The 15,236-nt window shown below is 52.9% G+C and overlaps 2 protein-coding genes across 7 annotated transcripts in view; both read right to left on the bottom strand.

Annotated features, from left to right (window-relative positions):
* LOC125955599 (uncharacterized) overlaps positions 1-716 on the bottom strand; it is an 836-nt gene extending 120 nt beyond the window's left edge. Inside the window, exons 1-2 of the mRNA XM_049686737.1 lie at positions 643-716; positions 1-572 (exon numbers count right to left, since the gene is read on the bottom strand). The exon at positions 1-572 is cut by the window's left edge and continues 120 nt beyond it. Of these exons, the coding sequence (XP_049542694.1) occupies positions 1-572; positions 643-716 (646 nt within the window). The remainder of the gene's footprint in view (positions 573-642) is intronic.
* A 533-nt stretch (positions 717-1,249) lies between these two features.
* LOC125954299 (mucin-19) overlaps positions 1,250-15,236 on the bottom strand; it is a 35,137-nt gene continuing 21,150 nt past the window's right edge. For all 6 annotated transcript variants that reach the window (XM_049684476.1, XM_049684472.1, XM_049684475.1 and 3 more), the window contains 3 exons: positions 3,953-4,681; positions 2,383-3,802; positions 1,250-2,300 (listed from right to left, as the gene is read on the bottom strand). In XM_049684476.1, the coding sequence (XP_049540433.1) occupies positions 1,400-2,300; positions 2,383-3,802; positions 3,953-4,681 (3,050 nt within the window). In that variant the 3' untranslated portion in view covers positions 1,250-1,399. The remainder of the gene's footprint in view (positions 2,301-2,382; positions 3,803-3,952; positions 4,682-15,236) is intronic.

The raw sequence follows: 15,236 nt of genomic DNA, 5'->3' as shown, positions 1-15,236 counted from the left end.
GCTGGCTATCAACGATTGGATGTCCGGGCATGGTGTACCGGGGGGAAACGTAGTAAGTCGTTTTCTCCATAGCTACGAAGCGATTTTGTGGCCAACCGTACATTCCTGAGCTCAACGTTGGCACCTTCGGTATGTAGCTGCTGACAGTTTTTTCCCCGCCAACCTGTTCGCCTCTCTCAAGACGCTCTGTACTACTTCGGCCACTAACGGTTGCACCAGGATCCTTTGGTTGCTTTTCCATTTCCTCCTCATCCTCCTCCTCGTCGTCCGTCTTTTCGTAGGTATTTTTCGGTTTCTGCAAACATTTGAGCGCATGGGTGTTGGTACGCTTGCGGCCACAGCGGCAAGTATCGAGCAGCGTCTTGAACATTTGGCGCGACACAAAAAACGATTCACCGTGACCGTCATATTCGCGTAGGTTAACGCTCCGGTTGCGGCCCAGCTGGATATCACGCAGCTTCTGGTTGTTACGCTTCAAATCGTAGAACTCCGTTGTTTCCGGTTTCGTTATGTAGCCCCACTTTTTCAAGTACTCCCGGCGACCTTTGCTCTCCAGCTCAATCTGCTCGCGGCTGTAAGGAAGCATAAGGCGAATTCCTACTGAAAACTAAAGCTTAGGTTGCAACGCAGGGTTTAGCTTACATTTTTCCATCCCGCACTATCGGTTCCAAGGGGGGGTGAAGTATACGAAGCTCACGCCGCACTGGTTCGGTCATCCTTCTATCGGCGACTGGTCACTTTCTCGTGGGACGACGCGAGTTAAACCAGGCTGGCATAAAATGGGTTTGTTTGGAAAGTTCTTCACTTCTGGCCGATGCGCAAACGTACTATGGCAACCGAACGATTTCAGGAAGGCGGTGTGTGGTTCTTGTTGTAACGACGTTGCCATGAAACATGGGGTCTACATCAACATCTATGCCTTATGGACCAATCTTTGTTCGTTTATTGCGACTTAATCTATTTTCTCTAAACTTTATAAACTCAATCGATACCCTCATGCCCACAGCCTTTTTTTATGATTGAGATATTGGACATAGTCTGAATTGTCTTCTTATGTCAAAAGAATAAGTAGAAGGAAGCAGTACAATGATTCCTTTAATTCAATGGAATTGAATCTTGTTTAATTGAGAAAATAAGATTAAATAGAAAAACAATTGAGGTACAAACCTTGTATGAGGCTTACCCTGGACAAACCAGCTGCATAGAACACAAGTAGAAGTACGCACGCCAGTTTTTCATTCTACAGAACGCGAATTCACGAATTCAATTTTATTTTAAATATCATTTGGTTAAACATTAACGCTTATACTATCTACAGCACGACTACCGTTGGATTCCTACTGGAACCATATTCTTTTTTTCATACTTCATCGCTCTCCCATTATCATCAGTCTCTCGTCTAGAGAAATCCGTGACCAGCCGCCTCGGCCGGTATGTATCCTTCGTGGCCGTCTCTGGTACGCACGAAGAACCATTGCTTGTAGTTCTTCAGGCCCTTCTCCTGATACTCTTTGCAAGCGAGCAACGTTACCACATCGCCCTTGTGCACGTTGAGTGCTTCCGAGCAGTAGTTGTCCGTGATGGCGAGCAAAGTTTGCCGTACGGCAGCCGTAGCCACCGCTGCGGCCAGAGCGGGTGTTACGGGACCACCGACAGACATCGGTGCACCGGTGGAACCCCCTCCTAGCGCTATGCGTAGATGATTCGTTCCACTGCCATACACTTTGGTCCCTTGATGATTGCCGCTGCACACCGAGCCCCGCTCGACCGCTGCACCGGTCAGTTCCAACGGTTTGCTGCTGAAATGGTGTTGCTGTTGCTGCTGCTGTTGTTGGCGTATTTGCTGTAGCACCTGCTGCTGTTTGTGTAGAAGATGTTTCTGCTGTTGCTTGAGCAGATGCACGTAATCTCCACTGCCGGAGCAGATCAGCTTCTCCAGCTGCTCGATCGCCAATGCCTTTTCCGACTTTACCGTCGGCGCCACTGAGTGAAGAACCTTGGTAGTTAGCTTCAGCTGAGCGTACTGTGCCTGACCGTCGGCCACCTTCGGTAAATTAGAGGCCACGGTCCTGAGGTACAGTGAGTCCAGATCCCGCTCACTGTTACACGCGGTTATCGAGGCGGCACTACGGCTGTTGGTACTACTTCGCTTAAGCCGAGGGGTTCGCCTGCCCTCGGATCGCGTGCCACCACGGAGCTGCTGGATCTCCTTCTCACTGTCCGTCAGATTACCGCACAGTTTCGGAAACACGTCCTTATTCGTCTCCCAGCATGGCGTAGGCTTCGAGCTGGATGTCGATCTATAGAAAGAGATGCGGTCTGTTAGTTGTCATGGAGACAAAGGCGAAGGATAACAAGATCTACGGCAACCCATGTACGTACCTTTGGTTTGAAGGCAATATACCCAACGGTAGACAGGTATCGTACGCCACGTAGCCCTCCTCGGCGTGCGGTGTCTGTACGTAGAGCCAGTTCTGGTTCTTAAAGACCGCATTCACCACCATGCCGAGTGGAAGCGGTATTTCGATCTGGTAGCTACCGGGTCGCGTTTGGTAGAGCGTGGCCGCCGACGACAGCACCACCGGAATATTACCGGGAGACGACAGCGAACACTTGGACAGGAACTCGTCCACGTTGCTGATCTCGTAGCCAAACCGCTGCGACCGATAGCGTTCCCGTCGTCGCCGATGGTGATGGTGCCGATGGTGCCGATGCTTCGTTGAGGCCGACGGTTCCGACACCGTCGTGTAGAGCGATGGCTCCGAATGGGTGTTCTTCAGAGCGACCGCCACTTTCTCCTTTCCTTCTGGATCTTTGTTAAGATTAACCGCGTGCTGGTTGTTGTTGTTGTGAAACGCGGCCCCAACCGGATCGACCGCACCACCATTCGCATACAGCAACAGTCGCTCCTTCTTCTTCAATCGATCACTATTCTTCCGGTTGCTTTTCCGGTACAGATTGGTGGTTCCATTTCCACCGGCTGCCGCGGAGGGTGTCGCTGTGTAATCGTTCGCGTACGTCGTCCCGACAACTCGCTCGCGCTTTTCGCTGTGATACTCCGACAGGTTGTTATCGCTGACGTACTTTTCGCTAAACAGTCGCTCCTTGCTCCGAGTTCGTGATTTTTTCCTCACGATCACATGATGGTGATGGGTGTGGCGGTGACCATTGCTTTGTTGGCCCGTGCCATTCACAAACGTGTGCGGTGGAACACCACCGCTAGGTACCTCGAGTGAACCTTCGATACTGCTAACCGACGTCGGTGGTACTCCAGCAGGTGAGCTAGTATATCCACTTCCTTGGGATGGTTTGGCGGTCGTGACTGCCATTGGTGATGCAGCCCCAACCGTAACCGTAGCGCCCGTTGGCTGATTATGGTGCTGGGCCTGTCCATTACTGGACGAGGCTCCATCGCGGCCTCCCTGGTGCTGCTGTTGCTGTTGCTGCTGCTGTTCACGCAGTACCCACGTCAGTGAAATCTTTGGTCTACGAATACTCAAGTTGGAACCCATAGTTGGGGCAGCGCCAGTCTCCGGACCACCGGCACTGGCACCGGTGGGCTGTGATGTCGAGCCGGAAGTGGCAGAAACCGGGCCGACGACCGCTCTGGCCGACGACGTCGAAGCACCGACGTTGATGGTGGCGTGCGTGGCAAACCTACGGCCTAGATCGGCGATCTCCGCGTACTCAGCCGGTGATACAGGCGATGATGATGATGATGATGCTGATGATTGACGATCCGGCGAATCGGTGGCAATGTTCTTACAGTTACGCACCAAATCCGGACAAAAGGCATCGTGAGCTGTGGAACGGTGGATGGAATGGTGGCACACACCACGGTCAGATCATCAGTCTCTCGTGTACTCCCTCGAGAACTATCCCCAGGGAGCTATCTCTTGAGTTTCGCGTCCCGGATGCGAGGGGACAGAATGAGGACGGGGGGTCTACTTACTTAGCAAATGCTCCTTGATGCGCTGTCGCTGCTGCACGTTATAGCGTAGATGCCGGCTTGTGGCGACTTCACTGCGTCCACCACGATGCGCAACGATAGCCGCGCCGGGAGCTCCGTCAATGCCGCTGCCACCAAAGGCCGAAGATCGCTCACGGGACGTCGTTGATCTATCGCGATGGGCACGGGGTCTGTCATTGCTGGTGTCGCTGTCGTCGGTGGTCGTGGCTGAGTTGTGCCCAGCACCACCACCACTCGAACCGACAGCCGCAGCCTCAGCCGCAGCCGGTGCAGCAGCAGCCGCTCCTGCTGCCGATGCTGATGATGATGCTCCACCGATTCTAGCGACGTTTGGGCCCGCGGCTCCGGCTACCGCAGGTGGTACCGTCGCCGGAACCGGTCGGTGTGCGTAGTGCGCCCAGTACGGTGGCGGTGGTTCCGGAGCCCTTATCGGACCACGAGATCTCGTCGCCGCAACCGGCAGCGATGGGAGATTACGTCCAGCGAGCTGTTGTTGCTGTTGCTGCTGCTGCTGCTGTTGACGACGTCGACGTCGATCGGCAGCGATGGCCGCTGCTACAACTGCTACCGAGCCTCCTACTTCTCCTCCTCCTCCTCCTTCGCCTACGCTCACCGGCAGTGACGATGATGATGGTGGAGGTTGCCTAACGCTCGACGTCGATGAGCCGTTCGTTGATTGGGATGTTCCCGTCGTCGTACCTGCCGCACCACCTGTGGAACGCGCCAGTGCAGCAGAGCAAATGCAAACGGTAGGGTTTTAGAGATAAGCCGGATAAGTGCGCATGCTGGCCAGAGGCTCAAACGAACCGCCCATTCACCAACCCCGCTTTGGGATGCCCTTTTGCTGAGCGATACTCATCTCATCGCGAGACTTAACAAATAGTTCGTTACATCAATTTGCGTTCGCGCGTTTGGCAATAAGCCAAAGAGATCAACCACTACCCATGGTTAGGGGGCACGAGGAGTAAGAGGTTTTGCGGGCAAATGTACCATAACTTATCGCATCTTATTGCAGCTCGCAGTAGAAGCCACCGCAAAACCTGACGCAGATGATGACGACGTCAACGACGACGACCACCGGACACTCTAGCTCTTGATCTGGTCAGGTGGCCCACCCAGGGCTACGCAGGCCTCCGGCCCAGAATTCCTCGTATGTAGGCTAAGAAGAAGAAGAAGCGGCAGAAGAAGAGACAAGAGACCCCGATTGCCAGTTCCGATCAGTATCGGCTGCAACGTGGGGTTTACCGTTCGGTAATCCGATTCGAGGCTGACTTATTATTGTTATTGATTGGTTGGTTGCTTGCTTGCACAGCCATCATCCCCGGCCGTTCGATCAGTTTTGGCACCTCGCTTCAACGCCTGGCCTTACGTTAACGGTGCGTATCAGTGTCACGGTCGTAGTAAAGTGTCTGATTCACGATTAAACCGTGCGAGTAATGGTGCGTCAGTAAGGCTGCCAGCAGTGCCTGGTACCTGTAGCACCTTTCCTTTTGCGACTAATTTGCGCAGGTGGCAGATCCAGCCTGCCAGAGAGCCTTCAGATCAGATCGAAGCTTATCGGAGGCCGGAACAGTGAGGCAGTGTGCGGTACGGTGGTGGTGCACCACCCGTGCTGGTGCTGGTAATTATGCGCCGATTAACGCATAATGCGCTGCGTAAAACGCTTTGTCGCTCACTTTTAGAAAGTTGTCCTGAGCTCGGTTGGGCAGGCCGCGGTTGGTGGGAGCAGTAAGTGTCACGGATCACGGTTTCATGAGGCAATGTCAAACCCCCGTCGGCCATCACTCGCGATGAGCGGGAATGAGGATGGCCAGGTTGATAACCCCGAAATGGAAGGGGGGAACACGATTTTGCACCCCGGGGGAGTTATGCTGTTATTAGCTTATTTGACTCATTTCCGGGCCGTCAAATCGGAAATAATTTCATCCAGGAACTCGCTTCTTCGGGGGTTTCAATGTATTAGTACTAGAGTGAGATTAAAGCTCATGAGGAACCATGTAACTTCCCATCGGGATGTGCTATTGCACATAGTTTTGTGAGTAAAAGTTAAAAGATGTTTAATTTGCAAATCGGAGGACAATCATATAAGTAAAAAAGTAGGCCAGCCAAATATTTAAATGTAATTTGATCGAGAATCCTTTGCTTTTGCTTATCGTGATATTTGGCAATGGAAGATTGATTTTGCAATAAAAACGATGTTGGTCTGCAAGACTATTGTTGATGATCATTCAAATAAATTTTAGAAAAATAGAAGAAAATACGAACTACGTATAAGCCAAAAGCAACGCGTCGCGTCAAGAGAATGCCGAAAAAGTTAATCTATGATGTAGATCTCTGATATTTTGGCGTTAAATGAGACTATTAAAAGATTCTGAGCTCTTTCCTATGCCTAAAATATAACCTAGAATGGATTACTTCAAGTGACCGATCATTTGTCTCAATCCCATTCCCTGGCAGATTATTATTTGCGACAAGACGACACCCTTGGCCATAAACCGGAGTCTGGAATGGTTTTTTGAGAGTTTCGAGTAATTTTTCGCCGGTTGTACACATTAGTTAGCATTCGAATGGACCCCACTCGCGGTCGTTAAGAGCCATTTCACCAACAACAGCACAACCTACGGCGTACAGACTGGCTGACTCTTCGACAACAGCTCCAAACTCCACTCACTGCTCCAATGCCCTCGCCACACTGTTTTGTCGCTGTTGGTGAGCGGGAAAATCGGAGCGGGAAAAGTCTCATCTTCCGCCACCTACCACCGGTACCGGTCCAACCCAATCATAAATATGCGCATTGGAACGAGGGCTTCATTTATAATGTTGCACGGTACGGTTGGTAGGCCCGCATCAGGCCAGGCCCACCCACCTCTGCTCATCGCCTAATTCCCATGAAAAGTGCGACCACCACTGCCACTCCCACTTCCCTCTTCTTATGTGCTGTCGATTGCAGGGACGAGGGACACGCGTCAAACAATTGTGCGGCTTTCATTTTCCACCGGAATGGCACAATGCTGCGGTGCGGCCACTACACCGGTTCCCACCGTCGTCGCCAATCGTCGGAAGCGTACCGCTAGGGCGGCATGCGTATCGTTGACCGCAAATTTATGAACATCACTACGCCAGCTACACCCCACAGCCCAGGCCAGGCCAGGATGTGATGCGTGCCGTGACTCAATTATTCATAAATCGCACAATAACTAATTAACCTAAAACAACGCCGCAGCACACACGACGGAGCATCGATGGCTTGCGATGGCCTTCCGAGTGCCACGCGATCCAGACGATGCCACTATCTTGCCCAACCTATCGCCAGATCCCCATGAACCATGGCCAAAGGCCATCCACCAATCGAATCCTCTATTTGTTTGCCATTTACCATTTGCCTCGTGGAGCCTCGAGGTAGGGGGCTATGGGAAGACAGATTAGGTCTCACACCGCGGACCCGGCGGCTGTGATCGGTGTCAAAGGTCGGACACCTCTCCTCGGTCGTTCCGGGACGTCGATTGCGCCTACCCTACGCCTACCGCCATTCCCGCGCGCGTTCCCGGACGCTCGGAACGATTACGAATTGCGTTTAATTGAATTCCATTATCTCTTCCGAAGCGTGTGGCGTGCCAGCATCGAAGGATGGACCTGGCCGTTGACCTGGCCGCTTGGTCGACTCATCCCCGGCACACCATTCCGGCAACATCAGCGTAGCTGGAATGCTGGAGCAACATCACCCCCGGTATCATACTGTCCGAAGAAACGCCATTCTTAGCCATTGGTCTTTGTTGCCGTTGCCTCCAGCAGCCACCCGCTTTCCATCGGTGACAGACGACGAGCCGTACCGGGTGCAGTGTGAAGAGGTGTCTCCGTGTGTGTGTGCCAAAAATGATGCGAAGAATCGGCTCGGCCAGATTTGAATTTAATATCAATCCCGCGTGGTCTGTGGTCTTCCAGACCGGCATGCAGCAGTGCCAGACATCGGTCGCCCGAACTCCCGTGGAATGTAGCCACCTACGGATGGGACCAATGGATGCAAATTGATGCACCAGGTGTGTGCTTGTGGTGGTGGGTGGTGGTGGTGTACCAAGAGGTTTTCACCTGCCAGACAGAAAGGACGTCCTGCTGTGAATGCGAGATACGTTCGCATCAAGGTGTCTATCACGCTCATGCCAAGGGGTTCCACTGCGCGTTGTGGTCTAGACGAAGACCGCACCCTCAACCCCCCCACGGCCACACGAGTTCGAGCTTCGAATTGATATGCTGTGACTGACTGGCCTCCCCCCCGACTGGCGACTGGCATGTTTTAGGATTCGCCAAACATCGTCTGCATGACGTGCAGCAGAGTCGAGCGGCTCGAGACAAACATTAATTGTTCTTCTCTGTCTCATTATCTCTTCATTTGAGGTGCCAATCGGCGGTGATGGTGTCGCCAGCCAGCCATGACTTCACTAACAAGCGTCGATTGCGATGAAGCTGCAAATCGATGCCACTGCATGGAGGCGCCTATTGCAAACAAACCAAAGATTTCCTGCTGCACCTGCTACCCCTATCCGTGAACCGTGAAGGTGTCAAGTGTGGTCGTGCCGTGGTCGTGTGATATGCTCACCATAGCCAACCGTTCGATCGTGAACAAGCATTAGCGGAGAAACAATGCCCTAATGCTCAGCATCAAAACTATCTCGCTAATATAACGATCAACCGATGGCGCGTGGGAGTTAGACAGTTGGCCCTTCTGGCACGCGGCATTCTCCTAGCGGTTGACCTTTAACGAACAGCAAAACTCCCGTCTTGCTGTGGTCGCGATTTCGTTGCTGGAAAATGCCTCCCGGGAAACGAAAGACGCGCCAACATCAACAGGCACCAACATAACGCGGAAAAGTGGCTCCCGCATTCCAGCAGCAGTTGGATCGCGGCTTGCGTAGCCCGCACCGTTCGGGAGTTGTCTACGTCCGGAGACGCTGCCGTGCAGTACCAGCACCAGCAATGGGTGCTCCCGCCGTTCAGTCCAGGGCCTCGCTAAAGTTCAGACAGAGAAGACAGGCTTGGAAGACCGCCGAGCGGCCACGCCACAATAGTCGGTGCTGACTGCTGCATCAACCAACTTTCATCCTCTCTTTTTCGTGTATGTGTGTTTGGTGGCCACTTGCTGAAGCACGAAATCTCCATCCCTGGCAAGTGCTCTCGCTAGCAGCACACGAGGTACGCAACCACAAAGGTTCGAGCTCGGAGCAAAAGAGATAGAGAGAGAGAAAGAGATGGCGCAGCAGCGGACGGCATCAGCATCATAAATCCTGCCAGCCAACGAGCCGCCGGCCAATCATAAAAAGCCGTACCTAATGTGCATGTTAATTTATGGAAAATCGACATTATGAAACCCGAGCCCCAGGACTAGGAGGAAGGCCCTGCTCCGGCTCCTAGCATTCGAGGCTTAAGCGTTTGAACTTGAAAATTGCGCCCAAAAGTAGCTCTCTCGAACTCATCTGGACGGGCAGACCGCGAGATGCTTTTTGGGATGACCTCGGTGCCCATGATGACTCGCTCGCTCATTAGCGTTGATGGCGCACCGATAACGCACGTGCTTCGGTCGTGGTGGTGATGGCGACGGCTTCTAGATCGCGCTAGACCGAGCGCTAGCATAAAAAAAAACCGGTCGTTCTCGTGCGAAAGTGTTCCCATTCTCACACCGGCATGCACACGCTCATCGCTTTCCTCCGATTCCGTCTTTGGCATATCTTGCCTCGTGGTCATGTGGTTTCTACTTACTACAACTTAGTCGCGTCAACTCTCGGTTTTTATCTAACAGAGGCTGGTGGAGTTTAATGCAAAAGGTGAAGCCTCATCTACACCGACCTTTTGGGCGCGCCTCCCTCGCCAAACATCGCTCGCGGCCATACAGACGAAACGCAATCATAAAACAGCATCTAACGTGCGGATCGCGCGAATGCCGTAACGGTGATGCCGGGCCATGGTGTGAAGACGCTGTAATCCTTGCTCATCGGTCGCGGTTGGTGCGTTTTTTGCTGGCACATTTGTTGGCAACACCCACCCCTCCCCCTTTGGGGCATTAGATAATCCTCGTGCGATGTTCGTGGTTTTCACTGAAAACCTTCACAACCGACGACGGGTTTGAGTCCGGTTTTCCGAGAAATAAAAAAACATTCAGCATTCGCACCCAAAGCCGGGAACGTCGGGAACGCCCCGACGACGACAACGACGACGACGAATCTTCCCCTTTACGGAATGCCACGGAAGATAGGCGAAGGAAAGCGAATGCGGGATGAAATATTCGCGAAATGCGCGTGCCTGCCTTGGACGCTTGGAGCTCTGCTCCGTGGCCTTGTCCGTTCGATCGATCTGCCTGGATCGCTTCGACATGCAATGGCGCGCATCGGTTTCGATATCACTGCGCTTGCACCCCCGGTATGCGGCATTCCCGTCCATCACGGAATGTTCTGCAACAACAAGAAAGCGAAAGCCTTGTCTTGATTTCGCCTCTTAAGCATCATAAACAAACGAAATTTGCTTAACAATACAGCCACACTGGGAGGTTCTCGCGCCTACCGCTCCACGCAGTTTCATTTTCGCTTTGTTTGGGGACAATATGGCGACTGGTATGGTATGGTGAGCGAATTGCCGGGTGCACTAATTAGTGAAACAATGTAGCATCCATTCCGAGGATGATGCTTTAATTTATTTGTGTCATTAATTGCCAAAAAAGCAAACGCCAAAAACGAAACTGGTGCTCTGGTGAACAATGAATCGAGGGTTCGGTTGGATAAACATGAGTTTTACGTCGATGAAATGGCTTCATTCCCAAGGATCCCATGGGCGTGGAAAGCGAAAAAGACAATCGCAAAAAGTGTAACATTCGAATGGCTAGGACATTACCAAATCAGTAGCCAGTCTACGGAAAGGCAGTTTATGGAAGGGAACTGACCACTAAAGCAACTGTCAATGAAGTCTTCAGCTCCAGTTTTCATGCCAAACGACTGACGCTCTTCCATTTTCTCGTCATCGAAGTCGCCGTTTGTCGATCAATCCAATCGCAGTAGGCGGCAGTAGGAAGATCGAAGGTTTGGCGCGTGAATGCGTTCCCCCAGCGTTCGATTTCAAGCCGCAGTCTCAGCATCATTATCATTCGCTGCTGCCATTCGACCACTTTGCGTTCCCTTCCCGCTGGAGTTGAGGCCCTCCATTCTCCAGGCTCCATCAACCAAAGACTCAACCATTCCATATAATAAATTATAGAACAACCGATAGCGATCTTTCATTTCGCCGACTGCCGACAACAGCAACAACAACAACAACAGCAGCAGCACCTTCCAACATCATCGTGAGACGCGACTTGCATTAGGACGTGGCTATATTCCCCGGTGGCCGCTCGAATGCACACTAGCATACACCTGCTAATGCTCCCTCTCAATGCCCAACTCTGTCAGCATCACGGCGCAGCCCGGTGCTCAATCCATTGTTCACCCTGGACCGCACGAGCGTTCTAGAGTGACCAGCGGACGCTGTTTTCCTCTTCATCATTCCTCTTGAAGTTTCACGACTGCACGACTCATCTCGTGCCGTTATGCCGCTTATAAAATATGGAATATGATGTGACCACTGCGGTGGTTCATGGGCGGTGCCGTGGCCTAGGAAAGGCCCCACGATGCTTGCGAAAACAGCGAGTGAGGCGCGAAGCATCGTACCGTGGTGGATCCACCGTGGACCTTGAGTCTTGGGTCTTCACTTTTACTTCACCGTGACAGCGCTCGGACACCAATCTAGGCGTTATCACCGTTTTTTTTTGTGGGCGAGGCGTTTAGCTACACAATGCCACGCATTAATTCAGTTGATCAACCCAAAAAAAGTTTAGAAAACTAAAACGATCCGCGAGCCGCGATTGGCGCCGCCATGACAGGGCTTCTGTGGCCAAAAAAACGGCGCCCGCTCGCAGCCTCTTTTATGGACTCAACAACCATATTATGTCGCGCTTTTCTTATGCTAATTTGCGCGATATCTCGATCGCTTGTTTTGGCCTTTGGTAGCGGGCGGTTCGTCGGCTAATCTGTCACCAAATTAGCGTGCAAACACGGCACAAAACAATGGCCACTGGTCCCGTTGGGTTGACGTTAAGCTGACACCGGCCTGAAATGGCTTTGGTTGAAATGTTTATTTCATTCTGCAAACGAGGCCCGCCAGACCAGATATGGTAGCCAATGTTGGATGTTTTCTGTTTTGCTTTTGTTTAGCGGATAAGAACCTAGAAATCGCATCGCATCGCTTTGTGCTCATTAAGGACATTATGATCCTTATGGGCATGACGGTTTGTTAGGTTAATTTGCATTTTGTTTGGGGATTTTTTTTTACTCTGAAACCAAGGATCCTTACCGTATCACACGCCGGAATTATAAAACAAAAACCCCGGAATACCGTTGCTTGCACCCTCGTCCTTGATGGAATGCCACCAGAAAACCGCGAACGCGAGAATTCCCACGTGTCACGTGCCCTCCGTGACACACTCCCTCCCGTCGCGTCCTCGCGATCCGATCCGATCGATCCGATCACTCGATCGATTGCCTGATTGACGGTAACACTTCAATTATCGATTCCAGCATGACAGGAAGCGCCTGCCCTTGTTATCCGTCTTCGTTTCGCTCTTCAACCAACTATCCAACCCGGTGGCCCTGGCCACTACTCTGTTGCACACACACACACACACGCGCGCGCGCGCGAGTACGAGCGTATCACCCGCGAAGCAAAGGACACCAAAAAGACATTTCAACTATGCAGCTCCGTGCACCCGCGGCGGCGTTCCGCGGTCGATGCATTCCCGGCGCACGCTCGCGTGTTGTCGCGTCTCGTCTCTCGTTTATCCGTTCGTTCGTTCGTTTCGTTTCGTTCGTTTCGTTATCTGCGCTTTAAGTTGATCGTCGTCGGCGGCGGTGGCGACACGCTTATCGTACGTCGATTCTGTCGCATCGTTCTGTTCTCCTTCTCCGTTTGCTGCTCTCTCTCTCTCTCTCTCTCTCTCTCCTCCCCACACACAACACTCCACGGAGATGGTCACGGTCACGGGGCGGAAATCAAAGCTCAACTCCTCACCACCCTTTTGTGTGGTTTAATTTTCAATTTCACGGATTTTACGCTTCTTTTCGCAGTTGTTTCGTTTCGATGTGTGACGGAATCGGGAATCGGGAATCGGGACTTTTACTTTCCACGCACCCGCCCAATTCCGCGCACTCCGCAGGTCGACTCGACGATCCGCAGCTTGGAGGTTCCGTTCCGTTCCGTTCTGATCGATCGAACGATCTATCGAGCGAGCGATCGATCAGAACGATGGCCGCACTTTGATGCTATTCCCTTTGGTTCTGCTTCACCAGCTGCTCCAGGGATCAGACCAGGGAGAAGGGAACCAAACGCCTAGATACCGGCTTAAGAGGAGAGACCCGATCGAAGGGTTGGGTCCGCGGGCCGCGCAACCCTCGGTAGGAAAAAGGGAGCGGGGCGAGGGGCAGGCTGCGCGACGAAACGAGAAACGCAAGAATACCAGCGACCAGCGGCGTCGTCGCACGCGCCCGAACGCGCGCTTCGTTTCGGGAATTCCGTTTTCCCTCGCTGCTCGGACCAGCATCCAGCACAAAAGGCTTCCCTCCCCCTTTCCGGGTCCCTGTGGTGTGCGCGCTTAGCCTGGGGGCCTTTTTTCGATGTTTTTTTTTGTTTTCTTCTTTTCTCCCCGCTCAAGGTCTTCTAAGAACGATCAACGATTACGGCGCGCCTTGGAAGGGGATTTGGGTTTTTTGGCAACAAGAACGGCACACACACACACGCTCGCGCGTACAGAGGGACACACCGCTAGATCAACACCAACACTTCTCTCGCTCTGTCGCGGTGTTTGGCCAGCCAGGATCATGCGGGGATGGCCGCCTAATCCGCCACGGGGATCTGTTCGGATCGGATGATCGGCGACGACCGAGAAGCGACACACAAACGATTTCGATGTTTTCGAGCGAGCGACGAACCCCTAACGCGGGAACTTAGAACCCAAATGCGTCTGGGGGCGCGCGCGCGCAAAAGATTATTGTGCGAAAGATGTTGGTGCGCGCCGCGGTCGGTGTCGGCGCACGCGCGTTCGTGTACCTCGGCGACCACGACTCGAGGACCGACCAGATAGCCACCCGCTGCTGCAAACGATTTGCTACAAACTGACTCGGCGGATCAACTGATCCGCCCAGACGACCGACCAACGGAGCGACCGACGACGACGACGACGACGACGACGGCGAGCTCGGCTGCGGTCCCTTTTGGATGTATCCGATTACATGAGTTTTGCTCGTTTCGTTCCATTTCATCTCCATCGTCATCGTCGTCGTCGTCGTCGTCGTCGGCATCTCGGTGGCTGTGGTCGCGATGGAGACTCCATCTTTTCTCTCGCTTTCTCTCGCTCGCACGCGCTCTCACCTCTTTTTCTCTCTTTCTATTTCGCTCTCTCTCTCTTTCTTTCTATGGCTGTGTGCACTCTTTCCTAATGCCCATCGCGGAAAGGCGGAATGGCGGCGGAAGATGCTGCAAGGAGCAATCTATTCCAATCCACCTCACCACCCCGCACCCTTCTCGATGCTCTCTCTGTCTCTCGCAGCATAAACCCAACCAGAGAGCCCCTAGAAGGTGTCTGTGTGCCTGTGAGCGCGTGCGTGCAAACACCGAGCGAGAGCGTTGAGCTGAGAGGAGATGAACCGAACCGAGCAGCAGCAGCAGCAGCAGCAGCAGCAGCATGCCGGTATCTCGGCTTTATGTTGTCAACATAACAGCGGGCATCAACAGGTTGAGCCAGGGGGCCAGGTCCATGAGGGGCCCATGCACACACACACAAACACACGCACACGCAAGGGGACGAGCGCAGGTGGATTGCCTCTTGTCTATCGATGATGTTTTGAACACTTGCCGGTCGGTCGGTCGGTCGGTCGGTTGGCTGTCCTTCCAAAACGGGAAGCACACAACTCCACGCCAACTACAACGAATCCTCTTTCTCTTTCTCGATACCTCCTTCCTAGCTGTTCCGCATCGCTGCACCGCAACACTCGCAACGCAGCATCCCGAGCATACATTGTTGCACATTCGCCAACCGGACGAACACCCAAATACGATCCGATTGGAGCGCTAGCAACGAAGCTATCTTTCACTCTGCGACATCCCTAGCAAAGTTGGTGGCTGGGCATACTGGTATGGCACAGTAGCGCGAGTGTCCTTTATAGAACACACACACACACACACACACACACACACACAC

This window comes from Anopheles darlingi, chromosome 3 (genome assembly GCF_943734745.1).
Source record: "Anopheles darlingi chromosome 3, idAnoDarlMG_H_01, whole genome shotgun sequence".
NCBI classification, from domain to species: domain Eukaryota; kingdom Metazoa; phylum Arthropoda; class Insecta; order Diptera; family Culicidae; genus Anopheles; species Anopheles darlingi.
This window is presented reverse-complemented; position numbering and strand designations above follow the sequence as displayed.